Source organism: Marmota marmota, unplaced genomic scaffold (genome assembly GCF_001458135.2).
Source record: "Marmota marmota marmota unplaced genomic scaffold, marMar, whole genome shotgun sequence".
Taxonomy (NCBI): domain Eukaryota; kingdom Metazoa; phylum Chordata; class Mammalia; order Rodentia; family Sciuridae; genus Marmota; species Marmota marmota.
The window spans coordinates 3,861,444-3,888,674 of record NW_025999944.1 but is presented as its reverse complement, the minus strand read 5'-3'; the positions used below and the strand labels follow the sequence as shown (position 1 = coordinate 3,888,674).

The following is a 27,231-nucleotide window of genomic DNA, read 5'->3' as shown; positions in this document are numbered from 1 at the left end:
CTCTCCATTTATTTAGATCTTTGATTTCTGTCATCAACATCTTGGAGTGCTCAGTCTACGAATTCTGTACAAATATTATTAGATTGATTCCTGTTTCATTTGAGAGCAATTGTTAGTGGTATTACATTCAAAATTTTTCTGTCCATGTATTCCATAAATATAGAATTGATTGCTTGGTTTACCTTGTGTCCTGAGGGCTTGCCAAATGCACCAGTTCTAGAAGTTTTTAAATATGTGTGTGTGGTTGTGTGTGTATTATATAATATATAAGTATATATAAAAACATAAATATATATATAATTTATATATAAATTACATATAATTTATAAATATACAAATACATATAATATATATATATATATATTCATTCCTTGGAATTTTCAACACATATTTTATATAAAATAATACTTTTATTTCTTCCTTTCTGATGTGTTTGTCTTTTCTTTTTCTCCCCTCGCCTTACTGTATTGGCTAAAACTCCCAACAATATGTTAAATAAAGGTAGTGAGATTACACAGCCTGCTTTGTTATGATACCAGGGAAAAGCATTTGTTCCTTCACCATTACATTTAACAGTCTGTAGTTTATTGTAGATGTTCTGTATCAAGTTTGATAAATACCCCAACTATTCCTAGTTTCTGAGAGTTTTCATGACTCTGTTGAATTTTGTCAAATGATTTTCTACATCAGTTGATACAATCATGTGATTTTACTTCTTTAGTTCATGATGAGTCACACCTTTTTTCAAATAATAAACAAGACTTGAATCCTTGAAATGAATCCTTTTGGAAATGATAAAGAAATCTTTTTATGTATAGCTCAATTCTATTTGCTATTATTTTGTTAAGGATTTTTGCACTAAATTTATGTGGTAATATTACACAGTTATCTTTGTTTTTAACCACCTTTGATTATAGTGTCAGTGTAACACAAGTGTCAGAATAAATTAGAAGGTATTCTATCTTCTAATTTCTTAAAGATTATAGAATGGAATTGTGGTTAATCCTTCTTTTGATTGAATGCTTCAGTAAAACCATCTGTGCTCAGAGATTTTTTTTGGCTGATTTTAAGTTATGAATTCAAGTTCCTTAAAAGTTGGTTATAGAGTTATTTAAATTACCTATTTGAGTGAGCTGTGGTAGTTAGCACTTTCCAAGACATTAGTCCATTTCATTTATTAAACCGATGTGTGTAGAGTTGCTTGTAGTATTCCTTTGCCTTTTGATATCTGCAGTATATCATAATAGCCTACCCCATTCCTGATGTTTGAAATTTATGTCTTCTCTCTTTCTCTGAGATTTGCTAGATATTTGTCAATTTTACTGATCTTTTAAAAGAACCAGTCCTTTCTGTCATTGGTCTTCTCTTTTCAATTTTAATTATTTCTGTTTTTTTTTTCATCTTCTTCCTTATTAACTTTGGTTTATTTTAGTTTATTTATTTGAAGCTTTTCCTTTTGGAAAATGTAAGCTTTTAGTATGGAAAATTGCTATTGCTGCCTTGTTAGCTGTATTCCACAAATTTTGATATGCTGTACTTTCATTCATTTTGATAAACATTTTATTTCTATTGAGATTTCCTCAGTGTCCCATGGATTACTTAGAAATGTGTTGGTTAGTTTCAAAGTATTTTTTTCTGTTATCTGTATGTTACTAATTTATTGTTGGATTCCATTTTGGTCAGAGGCCACATATAAAATTCTAAAAATTTTTTAAAAATTTGTTTATGTGTATTTTCATAGTCCAAAGTGAAGTTCATGATGAAATTTATTCTATGGGGGCTTGAGAAGAGTGTATATCCTATTGTCTTTCTGTAGGAAGTTCTTTAAATGTTAGATCTTGTCAGTTGATAGTGTGGTTGAGTTCTTCTATATGTTTCCTGATTTGATGTGAAAATGTTGTATTAATTGTCGGGGGAGAAGGAAGTCAAAATATCAATGTATAACTATGGATTTTTCTATTTTTCCTTTCGGTTCTTTACATGCATTCAGGATCACAATGTCCTCTTGTGGATCACAATGTCCTCTTTTTACCAGAATGATTTCCATATTGTCAAGTCTATTTTATTTGATATTGTTATAGTATTCTTGATTTCTTTTTATTAATGTTTGCATGCTATATTTTCCTGTCATTTACTTTCAATTAACATACATCACTACATTTGAGATTAATTTCTTATGGATCACAATGTCTTCTTGTGGACCTTTTACCAGAATAATGGCTTATAAAGTTTTTTAATGTTTTAAAAATTCACTCTGCCAATTTCCATCTTTTAATTGGTGTATCTAGACCATCTACATTTATTGTAATTATTGATATGAGAGGACTTAAGTCTGTTATTTTGTTTTTGTTTTCTATTTCTCTTTTACTCTGTATGTTTCTCTTGCCTTCCTATGATATTTTGAATCTTTTTTTCCTAATTCCATTTTCACTGATCCACAGGATTTGTGAGTGCATCTCCTTATGTACTTTTTTTGGTGGTTGGTTATAGGTAGTACATCATACATACATAACTTATCAATATATACAGGTATTGACATTTACCTATCTGAGTGAAGTATAGAGTATAAAGTATGAAGTATAAATTACCATTTTTTACTGTCATGTATTTATAATTTTGTCTTAAATACTTCCTCTATATACATTGAAAACAAATTAGGCAGCATTATAATTTTTGCTACAATCACCAAACATATGTCAGAGAATACTCAGGAGGGGGAAAGTCTACAGTATGTAATCATATTCTTGTATATCATGTTATTTCTTAATTTCTGATGCTCCATTATCATTCTTTTTCCTGTTTGGGGAACTTCCCTTAGCTATTCTTTTAGGGTAGGTCTGCAGGTGACAAATTATCTTTGTTTGTCATGGTCTGATAATATCTTGACTCTGCCATCCCTCAGGCACATTTTCACTGGGTATAGAATTCTAGGTTGACAGTTCTTTTCTTTCAGAACTTGAAAAATGTGGTGACATTTTTTCTGGCATCTTTGGTTTCTGATAAGACATCTGCTGCCGCTGGGGTGGCTTTCCTCATAGGCAATGCACCGTTTATCTCCGGCTTGTATCAGGACTTCTTTCCTATGTCTTTAGTTTTCAGAAGTCTGACTGTGATGTGTTTGGGTGTGGGTTTCTTTGTGTTTATCCCACTTGGGATTTACTCAGCTTCTTGAATCTGTATGTCTGGCTTTTGCCAAGTTTGGAAAAATGTCAGCCATTATTCCTTGAGTGCTCTTTCAGGCCAGCCTTCTTTCTTTCTTTTTCCCCATAACTGTGGCAATGCAATGTTAGATATTTCATGGCTCTACAGGTCCCTGAAGCTGTGTTCGCTTGGTTTAGATCTATTTTTTTCTCTGCTGTTTGGGTTGGACCATTGCTCTTGTTCTGTCTTCCTGCTCACTCGTTCTTTCTTGTTTCCCCCATTCTGCTTACGAGTCCATCCACTGAGGGATTTTGTGTTTGCTGGCTTGTTTCAGTTGTTATATTCTGAGGTTCTAACAATTTCATTTTGTTCTTCTTGATATCTTTTGTCTTTGGACTGAGACATTGTTTTCCCTGGGACTTTTAATTTTTTCAGTTGTTTCGAGCATGTTTGTGATTGCTCATCGAGGCATCTTCCGATAGATTATTTAAAATATTTGTTAGATAATTATAACACCTTTATTATTATCTTAGTATAGTAATGTTTGAATATCTGTGGGGGGGGCTATATTATGATTTAGATATTAGGTGTCTCCCAAAAGCTCATGTGTGGGACAATACATGAAGGTTTAGAGGTGAAATAATTGAATTATGAGATCTTTAACCCAATCTGTGTATTAATTCCCTGATAGGGATTAACTGAGTGGTAAGTGTAAGCAGGTAGGGTGTGGCTGGAGGAGGTGGGTCATTGGGTTTATTTTTTTGTGTTTATTTTTTCCTTGGGGTTTATATTTTGGGCTTGTTGAGCAGAGCTCACTTCCTGGTGTGGGGTCTTGAGCTGCTTCCCTCCACCACACCCTTCCACCATGATGTCCTGCCTCACCCCAAGCCCTGAGGAATACAGCCGGCTGTCTATGGACTGAGACCTCTGAAACCATAAGCCTCCAAATAAACTTTTCTTCCTCTAAGATTCTTGTCAGGTTTTTTGGCCACAGAAGTAAAACAATGCTGACTACAACAGCCTATCAGGATGCCAAATGCAAGATGCTGAATTTATAGATGCTGAAGTTCCTTAGACAGCGGGTTGTGGTATTTGCACATAACCTATGCACATTCTCCTGTTTACTTTAAGCCATATCTGGGTTATTTATAATACCTAATACAATGTACATGCTATATAAATCGTTGTTACCCTGTATTGTTTTAAGAATAATGATTTCCAGAATGAAGTTTCCAGAAGCCTTTGGTGGGGCCTGGGGGAGCACCGTTGATCCCTCTTGTTCTGGGGCTTCAGCATCTTGGACTGCGCAGCTGCTGGTTCTTCCAGCTCTGCAGCCTGCAGACGGCCACTATCCAGCTTCTGGTTGTGTAAGCCAATCTGATAAATCTTCTTTTTATAATCACATATCTATCTATATCTTCTGTTGGTTCTGTTCCTCTAGAGAACTCTGAATAATAAAATAATCAATAAAAAATCCTCAAGAATGTTTAGGGTACAGGCCAAGAAACTGCCCTCAGCACACACCAATCGTGAACCACCATTTTTTTGTTTTAGGTATAAATAGAAAAATCAATGCTAACAATAAGTGAATGAGATGTGGGAGGTGGTGTCAGGAGGCAAACTGGCCGGCCAAGTATAGCCCTTGCTGCAACGCACATTCGAGATGCTTGCTTTCTACACTGTCACCCTCTGGGCTCTGACACGGGGACTAGGTGGCTAGGGGCTGGGCACGGGCAGTGAGGCTTACTTTACATAATTCATTATCCAGATAGATCACCAATGGGGATGTGTTCAGGCGTGAGAAATGGGTCCCTGGTGAGCCCTATCTCTGGTTCCTCTCAGTTGGCCAGGGGAGGTGGAGGAGTTTCATTATTTCCCTATAAAGAGTATAAATTCCATGATGAAAAAGAACCTTCCCTCCATCCCAGAAGTGGGGGAAATGGAGTGGCCCCAGGAGCACTGGGATTGAAGTCAGACTGCCTGTGCTCTTGACCTATTCATGCCACCAAGGATCTATGTGGCACCAGGAAGCTCACCTCCCTTCTTCCTATAAAGTAGGCCATTAGGACTAGATGGCTTAAGAGCCCCACCAGGACCATAATTCCATCATAGACACCTGGACAGTTGTATGTTTTTGTGACTTCAAGAGACCAACCCCTCTCTGGTGCATGTTATAGTTGGAGAAAAAGACCGTGGCTTAGTCAAAGCTCCACAATAAAATGAGATAGCAGCAAAAGTGGAAACCTGTTGTCCCGTGCCACACGGCCCTGAGCTCGTGTGGAAGACAGCATTGCCTAGAACTAGAAAACAGTACCTAAAGCACCAAACTGTTTCTCCTTGCCTGCCTCCTTGCTTAACCTGCTGCACCAGCCTTAGTTTGGATGTGGGAGGGAGGAGAAGAAATGTTAGGGTCTGTAAACAAGTCAGGATGGCGCCTGGCAAAATGCCAGAGGGAGTGGTTTGTGAAGTAACACCAGCGAGCCATTAAGTGTGGAGATTCCTTATTGGTTGACTGCTGTATCTAGTTTATGTTAATTAAGATAAGCTGTGTGGAATGTATAAATACCCCTCCTGTCCTACAATAAACGGCTCCCACTCCTGCTGTATCAATGTACACAAGTTGCTCGTCATCCCCCGGTTAGTTTGCTGCAGCCGGACTGTGGCAAAGAAATACAGATCAAAAGAGGTATGAAGCAAAAAGAAGGAAAGGGAGACAGGATGCCTATCATTTCCACCTGTTCAGAAGGAAAGGCACTTGGAGTCTCAGAAGAGCAGCCAGCACCTGGACAGATCATGAACAAAGCAGCAAGGACAGAGGTGAAGTGGTGTGGTCCGGGCAACACAGGTGTGTGAGGCAGGTAGAAGCCAGTGATGGACAGCAGAACCCAGAATTAAGACCAGGGAGCTGGTCCCATCCCTGTGCTGCCCAACTGGAAACAGGGTGAGTCAACCTCTCTGAACTTCATTTTCTTATCCATGAAAAGAGGATCCTAATGCCCTCAACGTAGGGTCTTGGGGAGGATTACATGAGATAATGTATGTAACACAGCTGTGCAAAATCAGAACCTAATAGAAGAGAAATTTCAATAGTCTGGACCAGAACCCAGTATTTCATTTCAATCAAGTGTCCCTCCAGTTTTAATATGCTGCCCCTCCCATTGCCTCCCACCACCTCCAGGGCCAGCCGCTCCCTTAAGCTCTCTAATTAGCTAAATAAAGAGTGCAGACAGGGTCTATGTGAAAAAATGATTTCTGAGCCAAGCGAAATCCCCAGGGAATCGACAAGAACCACATGGCCAATTACCATGGCATCATTTCATTTCCTCGGAGTGACTAATACCCAGAGACAGTCACTTAAACACTAATCGCAGGAGAACAGGTAGAAATCATGTTAAATGAGCCAATCTTTATTCCTGGAAGAAAAGGCAGGAAGGCTGTCCAGTCCACCAGAGCTTGCAGCTTCGTCATGTAGAGGAGGGTGGCTGCCACTTCCCATCCAGCATGGGAGTTCCGCAGCATTGGTAGCTGCTCCTAAGAAGGCACAGCACCTTCAATACTGGATTGACTCACCACTGTGACAAGTGCCAGCCCCCCTGTCAGCATCTCATCCTTCTGAATGCAAGAACCTCACCCACACCTCTCCCTGAGTGCAGCTGGACCTTCGGGGAGTCCAAAGTCAGTCCCCAGGGCTGTGCTGGGAGGGGGCCAGGGGAGAGCTCCCTCTTCAAGGTTTTACGGGGACTCCTTCACAGGGGTTGCTACAGAGCGCTGCTCCTCATTCCCAAGCCTGTTTTCTTCTTTCCGACTGAAGCTTTCCCCTCTCTTCTCCCTTCTCCTCTCTGCCTTCAGCCAATCGTTTATCAAAGGGGAACAGGTGTTCTACACAATGGGGAGGGAGGAGGAGAGAGAGGAGGAGGGAGCAGAGGAGGGAGAGGGGGAGGGAGGAGGGAGAGGGGGAGGAAGGTGATTCCCTACATTTCTTAAGAGATCATGCATTTCCTACCAAGTGACCATGAGTATTTCCCCTGGTCATCCTGGGCTCCCTCATCCCTTCTTGTCAAAAATTGCCTACTTCCTCCTACTTACATCCCACTTCTACCTAAGTCCCAGGTCAAAGGTCCCCTAAACTCTTCCTTAGCAACTTCAGCCCCTCACCGAGCTCCTGCTGCTTCTGTAGAATGCACCAAAGTCTAGCTCATAATTCCTGCAAGCTGTATCTCTCATGCAGGTTAATTTGAACTTCCCACCCTGATTTTGTGATTCTTGAGGGAGGGCGCGATCTTCCGTCTCTCGGGTATTCTGCACAGGTGTCTTGGTGCAAGACTGGGCACAAAGTTAGTGACCTATTCAACACCCATTTAAAACAGAAAACGTGCTTTCAGGTGCTGCTGGCTGAGGTTTGCCCAAGGGCAAGTGCTTCCTGAGTTCCTCCAGGATTCTGGGCACTGAACTGGGCCCTGGCCACGCCAGGGGCGCACTGTGGCCCCAGAGCACTCCTCTGCTCTTCCTGGGGACAGATCCGTCACCCACCAGCTGGCAGGCGTGCCCCTGCTGAGCCAGCGCGTCCTGTCTGTCAATGCTCAGTTGAATTTCTTTCTGTGATTTCCCTCAGAACCTGTCTTTCCTCTTTCCTAGGAAAATGACGCGAGGCATGCTAGAGCCATTGACGGGCGCCACATGCGTGATCTCTTGAATTGATTTCCATTTTGTAGTTGGGTTTCTGATAAGTAGGCAGCTCTCCGTGTGCCACTTCCAGGGACCCAGCCTCCTTCCCCTGTGGCTCTGCTCCTTCCCCTCTGGGCTGACCCACATCCAGGAGCCACGGCAGGTCACATGTGGCTTCATGGTTCCAGCCGCTCGTCTTCATGGCCCTTTGCCACGCAGGACAGTGGGGTTATATTTCACAACTCAGGTGGTTAAAGATGGCTAGGTTGTGTATCAGAACATTTTCCTTGACCTGAAAATTTACTTTTATTCTGATCTTCAAGAAATAAAAGCATTTCCAAGAGGCTTTAAAGCTCGGTGGTCCGAAGGTGGCTGCTCATCTGCTGTGGCCATCTCCCTCTGGCCTGATCAACCCCAGGTCCTCCTGCAGCTCCTGCTACCTGGCTTGCCTTGCTTCTTGGGGTGTGCACATCAGCCTTCCCAGACAGCCAGCCAGCTCGTGGGCCCTTTGGCAGCTCCCCGGCATGTTGCCCTGCGCCTTGCCCACAGCGAGGGCTCTATACACACGGGTGACAAAGCTGTGCATGACTGACAAGTTCGTGACTCACCAAACCTCAGTTTCCTCATCTTGAAAGCAGTGTGCAAGAACTGAATCCCTCTCCTGGTACTTGAAGATGAGACTAGATGATTAATGCACGGAGCTTACCACAGCATCCGGCACATGGCAAGCACTAAATAAATACTCATCTTTCTATCTTGTGACTTAATACAACCATGACTCACGCCTGTGGAACACTTGGGTTTCTAAGAACTGCTAGAACGTTCAGGTCTCACTGCAGCCAGAACTCGTTTGGGGAAAGTGTTGAGGTTTAATGGGAATGTTTGGGAGTCAGGCAGATGTGGGCTCTGTCATTCACCAGCGGTGACGTTAGACACGTGGCTCATCTCTCTGGTTGTCAGTCTATTCAGGGTGCCCAAGCAGAATAACAGACTGGGACCTAGTCAAAGAGCCCACCTGCTAACTCTATCACTTTGGTGATGTGGATTCGGGGAGGACACCAACATTCAGACCATAGCATGGAGACTCTGCCTTCTCATCTGTAAAATAAAATGACAAGGAACAGTTCTTCTTGGTGAGTATTAAAAACTGCCCTGGGTGGGCCTGTCACCAGGCTGTCTCTTTCCTGTTTTGACTTGTGTGGTGCTGAGGATGGAAGTTGGGGCCTCGTGCTTGACAGGTGAGTGTTCTCCCCTGAGCTGTGTCTCCAGCCCCAAGCTGTCTCCTTTCTGCTGAGGAAGAAGATCAGTGTCTAAACAAACACCCGCTGCTCGGGTGTGGTGGGGAAGCCCCCGTGCTCATTAGAGGCAGATTTGGTGCTAAGCTCAAGAAGGCTGCTCCCTTCCTCCACTCCTAACCCTCTAAGTCAAAACACGGCCTGCCTGGAAGGAGAGGCATGGAAGTCCCTCATCAGGCCTCAACACTTGGCCCCAGTGAGCTTCATGTCTCCAGGGCAGGCTCTGTCTGCTGGGGACAGAGGGAGCATGGAAGGACACAGGGCAAAGGCTTGGGGTTCTGAAGACTGACTTTTGTTTCTGTTATTTTTTTTTCCTGTGACATTGGCATTACCATAAAAGGACAAAATCCTCTAGACTTCAGAGGATCACACTTCCTGCAGAATCTTCTCTACATTCAGTATTTTAATGCTCTCAAGGCTTTGTGGTCAATGATCTGAAATTCAATTGACCTGACCACTGAAAATAATCATGCCTATGGCCATTTCAAGGGGGCACTTGATAACCACTTGCAGGACATCCTGGGTAAGAGCCCAGGGCCTGATTCCAATTCTGCCCTTCCCAAATGACAGCTCCATGAGCCAAACTGCTCAATCTTGGATGTGCTCCGTCTGCTTTATTGTCTGAATGCTGATGGTACTTAGCATGTGCGAGGTCGTCATTGTCTGAGGCATACAATAATGCCTCAGAAGTGTCACATCTCAATATGGCAGAGCCACACTAGCGGAATGATTGCTAGGAAACACACAAGGGACAGTGGTATCTCCAGCTGTCACCTGAGCAGGGATGGAACCATCCTCTACTGTGACTGGTACAGCCATGGGCAGCCTGCCTACACTGGCAGAGTCAGAGTCTGGATCAATCCTGCTTGATGCAAGATGCACAGAGACGGGGGAATGCAGGGCTCATTAAAAAATGGGCACCAACCAGGGTGAACTCTAGTGCCTCCTGGAAGGATCTGTAACACAGGATTGCTCTGGCAAATGAGCAATCAGAAAATCAGAAAATTCCTGAGGAACTTACTAAAAAGTGAGAGGGAGACACTGGTGCTCCTCGAGAGGCTTGCCAAGATGCCCATTTAGCCCATATTTTGAATAAAGCAGTTCATTCTAATGAAATGTTCTTTGGCTATTAAACTTGTATAAAAATTTATCCATGAGAAAAAAAATGATTAAGAAAAAGACAAGTGATCAGATACATGGAAAAAGGAAAAACAGAAAACAAACAAAAGATGATGTGATCAAATGTTTCAGCACAGGTCCTAGAAATGCAGTTGGAAGGTCCACAACCCTGATTCCACATCTGAAAATGCGCAGCCCTCCTGGCACTGGAGTTCATTATAAAGATGAGAAGAGAGGCAGAGTGAGGAGGTTCAGGACAGCTTAACAAAAAAACAAAATCTGGGAAAAGACACGCAGTTCCTTAGCACATCACTTACAACCTCACACACCTCCAATTAGTTTCTGCAAAGAAAACACAGAAAGTCCTTGGCTTAGGTGCAGATGAGCCAAGTAGGGGCTGACTCATTTGGGAGACGTGGCTCCCATTTTGCTGAAAGTGGGTGGGGGATGAGGTGGATTGGCTATTTCTGGGAGAAGGAGCGTAGGGTATTTGAAGACAGCACCAGGCATACGTGAGAGTGACCACTGTCCTGAGCCTCCAACAGACTCAGGTTTGTAACCAGTGTCACAATAAGCCATGACCCACCTGACCCAGCCCCAGAGTCAGGGTTGTGGGGTGGGGGACTGGAAATCTGCACAATTCCTAGGGGATTCTGATGCTCATCATAGCGTGAGAGCTGCCAGTCTGCACATCCAAGAGCTGTCTGTGCCAGAGAACAAGATCCTGTTCCTGAGCAGCTCCCCTGCAGAGAAAGTAGAGGTCTGGATGGACACACAGACAGCTATCTGCAAAAGATGCTTGCTGACTGTTCCATCTGCACCCACTTTGAACCCTGGATGCTCTGGATGCTTTCACGTGGAAGAAAGGGGAGAGATGTGACTATGGTATGATAAGAGCTGGCTCTCAGCCAATTGGCTTTTGCAGTATCTAGAACCCAGATTCCGTCCTCAGGACTCCTTTGTTTCTGTGAGAATGACACATATTTGGACCAAAGCTAAATGATCTGAAATGATGACACCCCGGAACCAGGCAACATTATCTTAGCACAAGAAAGAGAAAAGTTCACAGAAACTAGGACCAAAGATGATTTGGCTGGGGAGACAGTGTAGCTGGACCTTCTCATCCGTTGTGGCTATGACAAGAGTATTGAGATATGATGATTTATTTATGGAATTAACCAAGAAATAAGCTGTTCTGACCATAGTCATCTCTGCTGCCAATACCCAAATTGCTTTCCTACCCTGAGATGATCCCAGGAAAAGAAAGATCTGAGTTATATCAGAGTGTTAAGTGTTCCCACTAGACTTTGGGTTAACTCCTTCAGAATTTACCAATTGTTTCTACAACCTTTCAGAGAAGGCCCAGGTTGTTGTAGTGGCTGCCCAGATGAGGCCAAGATTGGAGGGGTCTCTCTCTCTCTTTCAACTCCTTATTTACTGATTTACACAAGGTTAAACCACTGGTGAAAGCCCAAGGTATTAGTTTGAATCTGTTTGCACAGATTCACTTACTCCTTGGACTTCAGGAAACCAAGGACTTTCATAGTTAAAATGCACACACACACACACACACACACACACACACACTTGGGTAACCGGGCGTGATGGTGCACGTCTGTAATCCCAGGGGCTTGGAGGCTGAGGCAGAAGGATCCTGAGTTCAAAGCCAGCCTCAACATCTTAACAAGGCCCTAAGCAACTTAGTGAAAACCTGTCTCTAAATAAAATATACAAAAGGGCTGGGGATGTGGGTTAAGCAATCCCTGGGTTCAATCCTGGGTACAAAGAAAGAAAGATGCTCGGGAGATAAATTGGGGGCTGGGGCTCAGGATTCCAAGCCTCTGGAGCTGTAACCTAATCATGTCTCCTTGGCGGAGAAGGCAGGTGCCCCTATGACCTGTCAAACTCTCACATGGATGATAAGAAGATTAAGATAATAGCCTGCCTGATGAAGCTAATAAGAAAGATTTAAAACAATTGGCAGAAATAAATTGAGTTGAGAAATGCTTATTACAGATAATGATTCTGTGCCATAAAAGCAACCCACAGGGTCAGTTTCATTTCACTTGCCAAGGGGACAGGAGATGCCAGTGACACTGAAGCAGAGATGGCCTGTCACACCATGCCCAGGGCACAAGCAGGCAGGCTGGTAGCAAACCCTTCTGGGCCTGCCCCAAGACCAGCCTCCAACAGCACCCCTTCACCGAGGATGACCAGCTTGAAAAGTTGGGAAGCTCCAGGTCACGTGCAATGTCTTGGATGTTGGAGGAGGTGCATCTGTACTCAGGTATCCTAAATGGATTTTCCTAAATTTAACAGTCTCAGTTTTCCTCCCTTCCAGCCTGGGCAAGTGAGCAACCTAGAAATTTTCTCCTCCTTTTCCCCACCAGAGACAAGAAGAGTGCAGTTTCACTCGCAGGGAAGTGAGAACCCTGTGAGTCCTACTGCATGTGGCTCCCTGCGTCCCTGCTCCCCCGTCTATCTCTGCTCTCTGCTGCCCATCTTCACGGTCCTTTGGCCTGTCAGCAGCAGCCACGGTCCCTGTGCTCTGGGCTCCCTGCTTGGGGAACCCTGTGCTCAGGCTGGCTCATGCCTGTCCCTGGGAGATGGCAACTGCTGGGCTCCACCCCACCTCTCTCATCCAGGTAAAGGAAGAAGCCACCGCAGAGCCGAGGGGCTTTCCTCAAGTCCATCGTCTTCCTCCTCCCTCACCAAACCCACCTTTCATTTCCTAACTGATGCAGTTGGGAAGCGTCTGGCCTGCATTGCCCTTGACCTTCAGGAGGGATCTGCAGGTGGAAAGCTCAAGGTGGAGTAAGCAACAGGCTCCCTCCTGCACTGGCTGGAGGAATGGGTCACAGACTCCTGGGACAGTGATCTGGAAACATCTTCTGTAATTGGAAGCATGCACACCCTTCGGACCAGCTGTCCCTATCTTAGGGGTCTCTCCCGTGGAAATAAAAGCTCAATGTACATAGGCCATCAGAGTGTGTACAGGAAAAGAGATGGGAGGAGCTGGAAAAAAAGAAAAAGAAAAATGATGACACTCTAAAAACTCAAGCAGAGTATATAGATGATAAGCCCAGGAGGTAGACTCCAGGAGGTGAGCTTGCAGAAGGCTTATCGGAATGGCCCCAGCATCACACCTGTGAGAGCCACAGCTGGGCTGTAATGCAGACAGGAAAAAGCCTTAGCCCAAGTCAATGGAGTGGCCATGAATCAGGAGGTGGCCTGTCCTTGTATTTCCTGCTCTTAGAAAGGAGGCGGCTCCCATCAACAGAGGGCAGTCCCCAGGCGGTGACACTCAGCTGTGAGGGCCAGCCATTAGCACTCCCACCCCTGGAGGGGGTGGGGCAGGCACCATATCACAGCAGGCGCTGCTGCCTGGGAGCATGTTGCCTGTGTGTATATTGGCACAGTCACAGGTGTGTACGTGTGTGTGTGTGTGTGTATAACTATACAAAGCAAAAGAATAAGCAGAAGAGAAGGGTAGGATTTTCTTGCAACACTGACAGTTCTAAGTAGTCTCCATTCCAATGGGAAACACAGGCAAAACCCCGGCTGAGCAGGGCGGGTGGTAACACAGGCCTGTGGCTCCCCTGACCTTGTCACAGGGAGACCAGGCACGCAGTCTCCCATCTGGACACATGTCAGCCCCTGAGAACTCCGCCGGCTTGCTATTTTTGAATGGGTTGGAAACAGAACCAAGAGATAAATTTTCTCTCCCTTCTGCCTGTCAGGGATAACCTGAATATGGGTTCAGATAGGAGCCAGGAAGAAAATACAAAGTAAGGAGCTCAGAAAGGGCACCCTACTCTGTCCCTGGGAGGCAGGGCCATGCCCAGGGTGCTATAAGATTAAGGTCATTGCTCTGGCCCAGGGTTAAGCAAGGAGCCCTAGTGCTGACATCTCCTGCCACCAAGAGATGAAACCTCACGGTTAGACATACAATCAGCCTCTCATGTCTCACCCTCTCCTTGCACCTGTGACCAAGGCAGGGCAGAAAGGACACCCACAACTCAATATCTCTCCAAGAATGTCTTTCAGAGTGAGATTTTATTCCTCTCAGGAAGTGTGTGAGGAACAATGGAGAGGAAGAGGAGGCGGGCACATGGCTTCAGGTGACAGGCTCCTGTTAATATAGCCAAGAGCGCAAGAGTAGCCCAGCCCCCGTCACAGTCCAGCTGGACGCTGTAATCTCTTTAGAGTTGTTCTGGAAATAACAGCTAAAGTTATTAGCCAAGGAAAAAGAAGAGTTAGGAAGTGTAAATGATTTTTATACACTTGGATAATCCAGAAGAACTAGTTGGAGAAAAATGCTCACTAATATAAGAAGAAAGCATGAAGGTATCCATCTAAACATTAATATATTAAAATCTTTCTTACATACCAGCAAGAATTAGAATTTGAATGTAACAGAGAACAGAGTTCCACTCACAGTAGCCATAAAAATATAAAATACTCTAGGGATACACTTAATGAGAAATACATGGAATGAATAGAGAAAGCTACAAAAATTGACTGTAGAGTGATACATTCTTGGATGGGAGTCTTAATGTTGTGAGGGCTTCAATTTTATCCATCTTAATATATAAATTAATAGAATTCCAACTAAGAATTTATTCAAAACTAAACAAAATTATTCTTCCTTTCATCTAGAGTAATAAATATGGATGAAGAGCGAGGTGGAGTGGGTGGGGGAGAGTGAACATTGACTGATTAGTTATTAAAATGTATTTTAAAGTAGAATAAACTCATAAATATTGCTACCAAAGCACAAATCAGGGTTTCTGCTGATTATTCAGTCACTTCTGACATTTCTGGATGTGGACATTAGCATCCTCTTTTCTCCCAGTTGACCATGGCCTCTCGTGGATGCTATTTTGTCCCAGGGCGGTCCCTCCCCAGGCCCATCATCTCAGAACAGCCAGCATCCCCATGGTCTTTGGGCATCATCTTAGGAAAAGCAGTGGGAGTTCTAGGCCTGGGACTTGTATTCCTTTTATCGATATTCAGTCTCCAAGGCATGGAGTCCAAGCAGATCCTCTGACTGGGTCTCCAGGACACCAAACATCTGGGAAGAAGCGGCCCATCCGCTTGGAATGCTGGACACTTCCTGACAGCCTTTCCCCTGGACAGGCAAAACGTGCAGGCTCCAATATTAATTTTTCACTTGTCCCCTGGACTCCTGACGCCTCACATACTGGAGCTGCTCACAGCATCTGTATGCGGAGCCACGTTTTCAAATCCACAAGGCACTTATTTTAAACGTAAGAAAAATAAATTGTAAAAAAGAAATCAAAAAAAGGAAAAGCAGCTGCTAAGAAAACACGAGCTCCAGCTGTTATTATAAAATTCAACAGACAGAAAGTTACTCTGTCCTGCTGCCATAAATGTCTCTAAACACTTAGGTTCTTTGGCGGCACTTGTCGACCGACCGCACCGTTCTATAACTCTTTGCAGAGACTGGCTTCTGCGCCCCGTGTGACAAGACAATCTCCCCTTTTTACAACACTGCGCTCTGTATGGTCCTCAAGTCATTTTTCTCTGAGGTACTGACAGCTGGTTACAAATGACGTTTCTCGGGTAGGTCTTTGCAGGTCTTTGCACTGACACTCAGGGACACCTCCACCATGCCCCTGATGTGCTGACGCACGATCCCTGGTTCTTTCCATCCTTAATGGAGGTATGTATGTGGGGTGGCCTGGAGCTGCTATCCATCCACGGCTCAGGGAGTCTAACTCACAGCTGGGAGAGTAGCAGCACAGCAAGTGCTCTAGAGCCCCTTCCTGCCTTTCATTATCCCACATCCTTGAAGAGAAAACTCACCAAGTGGCCCAGAGCCCCTGGGCTAATGACATTATTCTTATACTCATCACTGTTTTAGGAGAAAAATTGCAAATGATCCACCACTTAGAAAGCACGGATATTTCTCAAGAACAATAAGCAAATATTACATTGAAACCAAGTCACTAAAAACTTTCCTTCAACTCTTTGAGAAAGAGAGAAGTGGTAAATCATTTAGGCTGCATCTCAGTAACCAAAGCGCTTTTCTGAACCTCTTTTCCCAAACTGCAGGTCACATGTAGAAGAGTACCTTGTAGCCTCTGGTAATCCATGTTTGTGAATGTAAACTACAAACAGATCTCCGAGATTTCCAGCAAAGCCTCCCGTCATCGTTCAGAGGGGGATGCTCTTCCCTGTGTTCTGTAGCAGGGGCCAGCAGTGGTGTTCGAGTGGGTGGTGAGTGAAGGTCTGTGCTCAGGTCACCTAAGGTTGTGTGGCAGTTGAATGCAGCTCCAAAGAGCCAGGAGGAGAGCCAGGGAGCAGCCTCAGTCATCCCAGGAAAGGGTCATGGTATGGGAAGGCCTGGGTTCCAGAATCCAAGGGTCCTGGTTGGAATCCCAGCCTTGCTGCTCCCTCACAGGGTAGTGATCCTGTACCCTGCTGTTACTAAACAAAGATAGATGCAAAGCAGCTGGCACTTGAGCACTCAGAAATGGTTGTCCACTTGAATAGAAAAAAAGATGTAAATAGAGTTCATCTTCCTCTACCAGGATCTGCTTATACCTACCCGTCCAGCTCCTTCTTAAAAGATTTTTAATTCATTTTTGATGCCTGTTTTTAGATGAAATGAAAACAGCTTCAGGCACGATGCAGAACATGAAGAAACACAGATAAAAGAAGTTGTCGGAGTCACATTAAATCCACACCAGCCACAGGAGGAAAGAGTCTGAGGTCTGACCAGCATCTTCACTGGGGGTGAGGGACAGTACAGCAAAAAGGGATTTGCTCTAAGAGACCATTCTGCGGTGGCTATTCCCATGGCACCTGGCAAGCTAACAGGTTCAGAGAGGACTCGGGGGCTCCATGTGCTGCTCAGAATGGTGCCACCTTTAGTGACTTCCCACCTCCATACATTACTGTCATCCTTACAAAGCACTGAAGAAGACAGAGAAAGAGTTGTCTTTAAGTGACTGTAAGCAGGACAACACACAATCGACTCAGTTTTTTTTTTTTTTTTGGCCTGAGTTGTTCCAGTTGGCTGTCTACACGGATCACAAGACTCTTTGCTTCTCCAAGCTGCATAAAATTAAGCCAAGTAATTGAGTACAAACCAGAGCGGCATTTAATCATACAGATGTTTCACACCATGCCTTTTTTTTTTTTTAAGGCACCAAAAAGCTGCTTGAAGACTTTCTTTAGTTTATAAGACTTCATTTAAGTACTTTGGAGAGTATGTTTATTTTCCCTTTTTATGTTCAGATATTTAACAAAGCCCAGCTCGAGGATTGGTCGGAATCAACATTTGAAGATGCCAACTTGGACTTCGATCCAAGTTGCCAAAACCACCTCGTGGGTCTCAGCGAAAGGGAGAAAACCCAAGCCCTTGGTCTGTGCTCTTGTTAAGTAAAGCAGCTGGCCAGAATCTCTTCAGCGATGTGCCACTGGACTTTGATTCTTTCTAATTTAATTTAACAAATATTTACTCAGTACTCATGGCTGGGCTTCAGCCTTGAGGACTCAAAGCGGATGGAGACCCGTGCAGGTCACGCCTGAGGAATGCAACTCGGAGCTTTAGAGCGGATGGCCTCAGCCAGCCCCATCATTCTTCTCAGGAAGAATGGAGACCTGGGCTTCTAGAAGGACGCTTCCCAAGGGTACAGAGGGAGGGAGAGCCAGGGAAACTCAAAGTTTGAAGGCATGGTTAAAAAGTGGACGCTGTTGCTACCCACGGAAGGAAGCAGACGGAAGTGCTCATTAAAGTCCCTTCCTGTGGCTTCACTCTTGGGTGTCCACTCCTCCCTTGCCTGGTCACACAGAAGAAGTCCTCCCCGCTGTCTGCACAGGGTCACTTCTTCACACAAACTACCCATGTGCCCTCCACTCAGTCCCCTGGGTTTGGGCAGGAGGAAAAGTTGGAATTTGAACCCAGTGTAATGAAGACCAGGTTTCACTCTCAAGACCTTTCCTGAAGCAGATATTGAGACAGACCTGTGTTTACCTAAAGCTCACACCCAATACTGAACCCTGCCTGCTATTATACTAGCAGGTGGTGGGCTGTGCTAGCCATGTCACTGCTGTTGGATGGCTTGACACCCTGACTCCAGAGTTGACTGGACCTCCTTTGACGGGACCCTTGCAACCATCACTGTTCTTTATTGGGCTTGACCTTGAAGTCTGTGGGTGTCTGGCCCCCACTGAGCTCTCAATATGGTTCTTGAATTACAAATATTTTGAGATCAAAGCCCATTTGGGGTGGCTTCACAGAAGAAGTGGGATTCACTTTATGAAAATGGAAATGGTTTGGTGGGAAGGGCCATGTTTCTTCCTCTGTTCCCTCACTGAGACTAGAAAATAGGATCGGGGCTGGTGAAGCATGGTGGACATGGACACGAGAGGTGCAAGAGGCCTGTGGGGGAGGCTCTCACAGGCAGGCCAGCTCTGCCTTGGTCAAGGGCAGAACAGACTCTGGCCGTGCTTTCTAAATGAGACCCTATGTACCAATATTTGCGCTGACCTTGGAGATCACTTCCATCTGGAAGCCTCTGTGTATCACAGAAGGCAGAATGCGGTTTCTCAAGTGGGATTTGGCTGGGCTGTCAAACCTACCTCCTGACCCTTATGAAACACGATTGCCCAACAACCCGGGATGGACGTAATGTTAGTAAATTCAAGGCCTGTGGCTCTGATTCCCTTCCGATGGACACAGTGGCACATATAGAGAGGTCGTGGTTGGATGCAGCTAGTGGGTTGACTTGGAGAGGACAGCCAGCTCCAGGAAGCCCTGGGCACTTGGTCAGCAGTAGCAGAGGGCTAGGGTTCGGGAAGTTAGTGTGTGGGAGTGCACTATATTTCTTTCTGGTATTTGTCCCAGATAATCCATTTGATATTGACACCTGAACTTTGTGACACAGCCGGGTCTTGCCAATGGCTTCTGTACAAAGAACATGATACAAATGAGCCGGGGTAAAGGCAGTTACCATGGAAACCCGAGACTGGAGTTGGAAAGTAAAAGTGATATTTAAGATGACTGTGGAAACAGTTTATAAGAATGAACTTCTTGGGAAGTTTCCTTTTTATTCTGAACTTTAGTATTCCTTCCCCCAGCCCCCCTTGCCCTTCAGAATTTGATAAAAGAAAAAAAATTAAATCAGATTGGAAATGTTACCTTCCTAGTTAAATAGCTAAAACAGGAGGACTGATTTATTCAAACCATATTTGCTGAAGACAAATTTAACTCTAAATGGAGAAAGTGCTTAAAGGTCAAGTTTTGTCTTGGTTACTTTGAAAGAGTTGCTAAGCGTTTTGTCCCCCATGGGGGCTGGGTTGACACCGGGAGGTGTTATTTGTGCTATTCTCCACAACCGTTTTTCCACCTCTCAGTAATGAGAAGAGAATTATGGCTATAGAGAGCAAACACATCCTTATGTGGACATGATCAGAGTTGAGGCCAAGCTACTCATGATAGCAGGAATAGACTGGCTGCCTTAGCATGCTGGTCACAGAGTCCAGAGGACATTAAGGATATGAGATTTGGTGCCGGACAGAACCAGATTCAACTCCTACTCTGCTGCTTACTGGTTGCCTTGATCCTGGGCAAGTTACTTAAGCATCCTCTGCCACAGTTTCTACATTTTTGAAATGACAGAAAAAAATAAAAATAAAAACCGCCATTACTCCAAAAGCTCTCCAGGATTAAACAAAATAATGCACACAAAGCAACGAGTATCTGCCCATAAGAAACTAACAGCCCAAAGCAGATCAATCAAAAGGAAGAATCTAGGGGAAGATGTGTGGGGAACACGGGAGCAAAAGCCAGACAACCAGCTGAGACATTGTCTCGCTTCAAGGGACTATTTCAGTCTCCGAGAATGGCAGCCCCAACTTCACGGAGCTGCTCCTTCTACCCTAAGGGCCAGAAGCCCAGCGTCTCCTCCCGACCTACTTCCTGACCCTTATGAAACACGATTGCCCAAAAACCCTGGGATGGATGTAATATTAGCAAATTCAAGGCCTGTGGCTCTAATTCCCTTCCGATGGACACAGTGGGACATACAGAATCTCTCTTCAGCGATGTGCCACTGGACCTTGTAGAGCCATGTTTTCCCTGCAAAACGAAGGCAGCCATTCCCACTAATACCCTCTGCATTCCATCCTCTCAATCAACGCCTGGAAGATCCCTTCTTCTGTATCCATCTTCCCTGTCTTGAGGAAAAAACTCCAATTTGATGGTGAAGCCCTCAGTGGTGACTGTCCAATCTCTTTCACTTCTCTCTCTGCTGCTCACAGCAGCTGGCTCTGCTCCCACCCTCTCCTCTCCTCCCCACATCCTCTGGGACCAGCCTGTGTTCCTAACACTTCACTTAAACTCTTCCCAGGCCTCAGACTCTACACCTGACAGTAAGTTGGGACATGGCATCAGGATCTGACCTAAAGTCACTAAACACAATGGTTTCTCCAGTTCTCTTTCTGCCTTCCCATCTGCATCTGGTACCACTCTCTCCTCCCTGAAATCCCCTCCTCCCCCTCCTCCTCCTCCTCCTCCTCCTCCTCCTCGTTTCTTTGATGGGATTTTATGTTATGCTGAATTTTCAACTTTCCCCACATCTTAGGTAAATTTTGCTTGTTCTTGCGTCTTTTCTTTCCTATTTCATTCATGTCCTAAGGTTCAGCCTTTGACTCTCCTCCTTAAGAGATGATCCAGGAAATTGGCTCATGAGCTCTCCCCTCACCAAAATGTTGCCATTAGCTACTGATCTCTAGACCCGTCTTGTCCAATAGAGCATCTTGAGAGGATGGAGATATCCTGTGCCTATGTTTTCCAACATGGTAGCCACCAGCCCAGGTTAGCTGTGGAGCAGTTGGAATGTGGTTAGCCTGGGGGAGGAACTAGATTTCTAATGTTATCTAACTTTAATTCTAGTTTAATTACTTGCCACATGTGGCTAGAGGCTACCATATTTTACACCACTGTTCTAGATAGCTTCACTTAAACACCATGATTTCAGGCTGAATATGATAAAGACAAAAGGCCTGGGGAAGGAGTTCCTCACCCAACATCTCTGCCTATAGTACCAGCACCCATGCCACACCCCATATTCCAACACCGTCTTTTATTAATTCCCCTCTGAGCCCCCATACGTGGCCTCTGACACTCACTGACCTATTTGGAAATGTTTTTGCTCTCTCAGTTCCTCCTACATCTCACTGCCACACCCTTTTCAGCTTCTCCTTCAAACCATCAGTCCGAGTCTCTCACTTCCATGCCTCTTGCCATCGCTGCTGTTTAATCTCATTCCAACAGGGCTCCACTATTACACTCTCCTACCCCGAAGCCCCAGTCGATGCCCACTTTCATAAGGCCAAAATCTTTTGTCTGATTTTCTAAAAGACATTAAAGGTAATGTCCTACCAAACCAGTCAATATTGTCTTCCATGATCTCTCTACACACATCCCCCTGCCCAACACACACACACACACACACACACACACACATGATTTCCCACCTTAGGAACATGAACAGGCTGTGTTCACTCCTGCCTTGGCGCTTCCAATGGCCTTACAGAACCTGCCTGTGAAGACCCAGCTGCAGTTTCACTCCCTCCGTGGAGATTTCCATGATGATATAAGCCCTGCCTGACACATCTCACCTCTGAATTTCTAGGGCATTTATAACGAACGTAACTGCCCCGTGACTATTGTCTCCGGGGGGCTAACCTTTTCTCTCGTATTAGAGAGGAAGGCAGTGGGTCTTCTTCAGTGTCCTGCATGAGACTCAGCTAGGTGCTCAGCACTTCATAAACATGTCTTGATTAATCAGCAAGTTTGGGATAAGAACAGGTCTTGAAGAGGCCCGAGAGCTCAGTGGACATTAGATTCGTGATTAATGAGATACTCCCTACTCTCCAGAGTTCCCGGGTCATCCTGGGTTTTCCCAACTTTAATTCTTTCCCCCTTCTTCCTAGACACTGTAGGAGCTAATCAGGACAGGGCTGGAGCAGAACATGTACGATTTTCTGTTTTCTCCTGGAAATGGTGGTCATGGCTAATGCCTTATTTGTCATGTAGAGAAAAATTATGGATAGAACTTCTGTTACTTATTAGCTTGGGGGCACTGGATAAACCTCATAAACTATGAGCCTCATTTGGGGGAATAAAAATATCACCTTGAAATCTTATAGGGAAACTTTGGAGTTAAACAAAATAACACTTGAATAATAGGCTTGACATATGATTGGATGTCCCAGAGATAGATGGCACACCTCATGATGGCAGGGACTTTTTTACTTTAAAGGATAATCCAGAAGGGCAATGTTTAAACCAAAGGAACTGACTAAACTAGAACATTTCTAAGCAGGAGGACTAAGCAGGAGGAGGGGGAGTATCTGCAATCACAGTCGTGATGAACGTTCTAGTGCACTGGCTAACGCAGGTCAGTTGTGCCAGAAATGTTAGTAGCATAAAAAAATCATGCTTATTGTTTGTCTTTGTATTATTCTAATCAAAGATAAAAAACGGTCAAGAGTCTTGAGCATCATGAGATAACCATGCTCCATTCTTTTTCCAAAACTTCTGGAGTCAAAAGTGTTTTGGAATTCAGGATTTTTCAGATCTTATAAAAGTAATGTGGGTCACATACTGTGGGACACCAGAAGTGGGGTACATCTCATGATTAAAAATATAAATGTTTCTGCAACATGATGAAGGAATTTAAAATCTACTAAGAGACCCATGAGTTTGGATTCACTTCCAGATAAGTCTTCATCCATTCTGGTTTTGGCCCCAAATTATTGTTATACTTCAAATTAATTATTGTTATTTTAATTGGATGTACATATGGGGCATGCTGTGATAATTTGATATGTATACACAATGTGTAATGATCAGATCGGTTAGCATTTCCATTTCCTTAAACATTTTAAAATGATTAGCACATAATAAATTGATGTGGAACTTTCTATCTTCCAAGGTTTTAAAATTAGGAATTACAAAGAAATTGTGTTCTTGAACTATTAGACATAATTTTCTACAAAAAAAATGGTGTAGTCACGTTGAAAACTTCCATTCAGCTTTTAGAAATATATAAAAAAAAAATAGAGGGTGACAATTTCAAAGCTTACTGTAAAACTACAGCAGTCAGACCATGTGGTACTGGCCTGAGGATAAGAGACATATGGAATATGCAATGGAATAGAATTGAAAGTCCAGACGTGAACTCACGAACCTATGGTCAACTGAATTTCCACAAAGAGGTCCAGATCATTCAAAGGGGAAAAGAATAGTTTCCTCACCGGAGGGGGCTTTGGCAACAGGTGTTCCACATACTAAACAATGAGGTTGGAGCTGAACCCCATACCATACGTAAAAATTAACTCAAAATGGATCAAAGACTTCCTGTAGGAGATAAAACTATAAAACCTTTAGAACGAAGCAGAGGAATAAGTCTTTCTGACATTGGATTAGGCAATGATTTATCAGCTATGATCCAAAATAAAAGCAACAATTTAAAAAGTAGGTAAATTGGATCTCATGAAAATTAGAGGTGTGCATTGAATGAAACTATCAAGAAAGTAAAAGGATAACTGGATAAGGAAAATGGGGTATATACACAAAAATGAGTTTTATTCAGACATAAAAAAAAGTGATGATATCTTTTGTAGGAAAATGGACTTAATTAGAGACCATTATGTCAAGTGAACTAAACCAACCTAAGAAGGTCAAGGGTTCCTGTTTTCTTTCATATGCAGAAGACAGGAAGAAAAAGGAAAAGAAAGGTATGTGATGGGAGGATCTCATGAAAATCAAAGGGAGATCAGTAGAGGAAAGGGTCGGAGCAGGGAGGTACTGGGGATTGATACTGGCCAAACTATATTGTGCATGTATAAATATGTGACGACAAATCCCAGCATTATGTATAACTGGGATGCACCAATGGAAAATGTGGAAAGAAAATGAAATTAAAAGACAAACCACAGGACAAAAATGTTTGCAAGTCACATAACTGATAAGGGTCTAATATCTGAATATATAAATAACTCCTGAAATTCAACAACAAAAAGACAAACAACCCAATCAAAAATGGACAAAGGGCTTAAAATAGGTATCATTAGAGGAATCTACACAATCGCACAGTAAGCACACAGGAAGATGAGGACCATCACAGGCCATTAGGGAAATGCAAAGCAAAACCACCCCAAGATGCTCCTTCACATCAGAAGGATGAAGCTAAGAAGAAAAGAGAAAATGACAAGCAGCAGAGAAACCGGAACCCTCACACACCCCTGGTGGGCCTGTAGTGGGGGGTCTGCTGTGGAAAACAGCGGGGGCCATTTCAATAAGTTAAACAGAGAAGTACCCAGTGCCTCGGCAATTCCCTGCTAGGTGGAGATATGGGGAAGAGTTGAAAACAGGTGTTAAAAATTTGTACATGAATATTCACAGCAGTACTCTTCCTAATTAGCCAGAAGATAGAAACCACCCCAAACTCCATCGACTGATGAATGGATAAATAAAATGCCCACAAGGAAGTATTTTTATTCAACCGCAAAAAAGAACAAAGCCCTGAGGCATGCCACCAAGTGGTGACTCTGGAGAGTCAAAGACCTGCGCCAAGGCCACAGGGTAGGATCCCCTTTACACGCAGCAAAGGTGCCTGATAAAAGCAGGTGGGTGGTTGCCAGGGCTTGGGGAGGGAGTGACTGCTAATGGGACAGAGTCTTATTTGGTGGCGATGGAACTGTTTCAGAGTTATTTCGTGGTGAAGGTTGCACAACATTGTCAGTGTACTAAATGCTACCGAGTTGAACAATTTAAAATGGTTTAAAGTGAGAATTATATGTTACATGCATTTCAAGACAATAAAAGAAAACAATGGAAAGCAATCATTGGGGACCCTCAGGCGTCTGGAGACTTCAGGGTCTTTGGGTTTTTTTGTTGTTTTTTTTTTTCTTCTTGAACACTAGCCAAGACGTTGGAAACATAGTAAAATAATTAAAATGATAACAAAATTTATGTTCTGCTTTAAAATGGTGTATGTAAGGTGTTTTGATGACTTTTAGAAATCTGCAGAGTTTATCAGTCTTGGTGCTGTTTCCTCTTGGGGATGGCTAGTTCTGGGCTTTGGGGGCGACCTGTGCACTGCAGGGTGTTGAGCAGCATTCCTGGTCCAGCCCCCAGATGCCAGGGGCATCTCCCATCCCAACGGTGACATTGCCAAGTGTCACCCAGGTTCAAAATTGCCCCTGGGGGAGAACAACTGCTCAGACCTCTTTAGGAATGGTTTGTTATTCTGGGACTTCATCCTCTTCTGCAGTTTCCCTTAAAAAATTCATTTGAGATCCTCCGTTAGTCATTTCCTAATAACAGAGACGCTGAGGGGAGGGGACTGCATTGCAGAACAGCAGGTAAACTTCAAGAACACTTCTCATACGAGGGACAAGAGTCCACCATCAACTTGTAAACAGCAGGTTTCTAAGTGGCAACGAAATGCCCTGGCAATAGGCTAAATGCGGATAGCACATTTAAAAAAAAAATAGTGAGTGTGCAAAATGTTCCCTTTTCAAACCCTTTTTGGGCAAAGACTACTGCTCTGCCGGCATTCCAGAACAATGACAGCCCATGTGCCCTTGGTCAACTCTGCCTCCTTCTCGTTTGAAAATGCAAACCCTGCTCCATACAGAACTTTGCATGCCATATACTGAGTCTGGAATCAGACACTGAGCACAGAGAGCAGCCTGTGCTCCGGTCCCCCTCGGTGGCAGCAGCCATCAGGAGATGAGTATTGAGTGTCCAGGACTTGGGGTTCCCTGGCCACTGACCCTGGTGTGGTGCCACTTTTATCCACTTTATGTCTTGGGATTTGCAACGAGATCTCCTTTGCACAAAGGGTCACAAAGCTAAGTTTGAGAGCCACAGCCCCAGAGCAAGCCCCTCTTCCCGCAGGGGAGGGGACGAGAGTGCAGGGGAAGGAGCAGAAGGGGAGAGCCTCGGCTATGAACTTGTGGCCAGTTCCCTGTGCCCTGGTCCAGGAGCTCCAGCAGGATGTCACTCTGTCACTGGTGAGCCTCAGCTTCCTCATCTCCATGGCCACATTGCAGCTTCATCTCACAGGCCTGTTCTGGGAATTGAATTCAACAGCATGCGAGCACCACCCATGTAGACAGATGTTTGTGCCCCCAAACTCATAGCTGAAGTCCCAATGTGATGGTATTAAGAGGTGGTGCCTCTGGGAGGTATTTAGGATTAGATGAGGTCATGAGGATGGAGCCCCCATAATGGGATAAGTGTTCGTATAAGGAGATGAAGGGACAATGCTCTCTCTGTCCCAGCCATGTGAGGACACAGTGGGAAGGTGGTCACCTGTGAACCAAGAAAGATATCACACAGGCACTCGGATCTTGGATTTCCAGCCCCCAGAACTGCAGGGAATATGGGTATGCTTTCAGTCCCCCCATCTCTGGGTGCTAAGGTAGTCCAGGCTAAGACACCACCCATCACAGCGCATGTCCCCCAGAACCATTTGTCTTGTTTTTCCTAGGAGGAGACTCTCCAAACCTCTGACACGGTTTCTCCCAAGCTTCTTGGGAATCCACAAAACAAAGTCCCGCTGGGCCTCTGCTCCTGACTGGCCCCACCGTGTCCTCTAAACAGGTCAACAGGCCAAGGCTGGGGGATGACAGGCCTGCTCTGTCATCCACACACCCCCAAGCTCCCCCTTCCAGCCAATCTCATTTACTTTCACACTGTGGTGCCACTGTGAGAGGAGGCTGTGCGGGCAAAGCGACTTTAGAACCCACTGAACTTGTAGGTCCCTCTCCTGTCTTCATACATCTGAGGTGTATATCTATTTAAATCCCTAGGGAAAACCAGTCTCCTTTAGCCAGAATCTCCTGAGAAGTGTCTGGTAATTAGTTTGGCTTGGACCCTGAGCAACAGTCTGATGAGTCTGGGGTTCACCTCAGGAAAAGGGGGTAAAGGTGAGATGGCTCCCAGTGGCTTCTCAGTAAC

The 27,231-nt window shown here is 44.5% G+C and overlaps 1 protein-coding gene across 5 annotated transcripts in view; it reads right to left on the bottom strand.

Moving 5' to 3' along the window:
• The window catches only part of Adra1a (adrenoceptor alpha 1A), a 100,513-nt gene that overhangs the window by 56,748 nt on the left and 16,534 nt on the right, over positions 1-27,231 (bottom strand). The window contains exon 2 of one of the 5 annotated variants that reach the window (XM_048801552.1): positions 6,528-8,904. The exons of the other annotated variants lie outside the window; for them this stretch is intronic. Within the exon in view, the coding sequence (XP_048657509.1) occupies positions 8,834-8,904 (71 nt within the window). The 3' untranslated portion in view covers positions 6,528-8,833. Of the gene's footprint in view, positions 1-6,527; positions 8,905-27,231 lie in introns of those variants that run through there. 5 annotated transcript variants of the gene reach the window in all.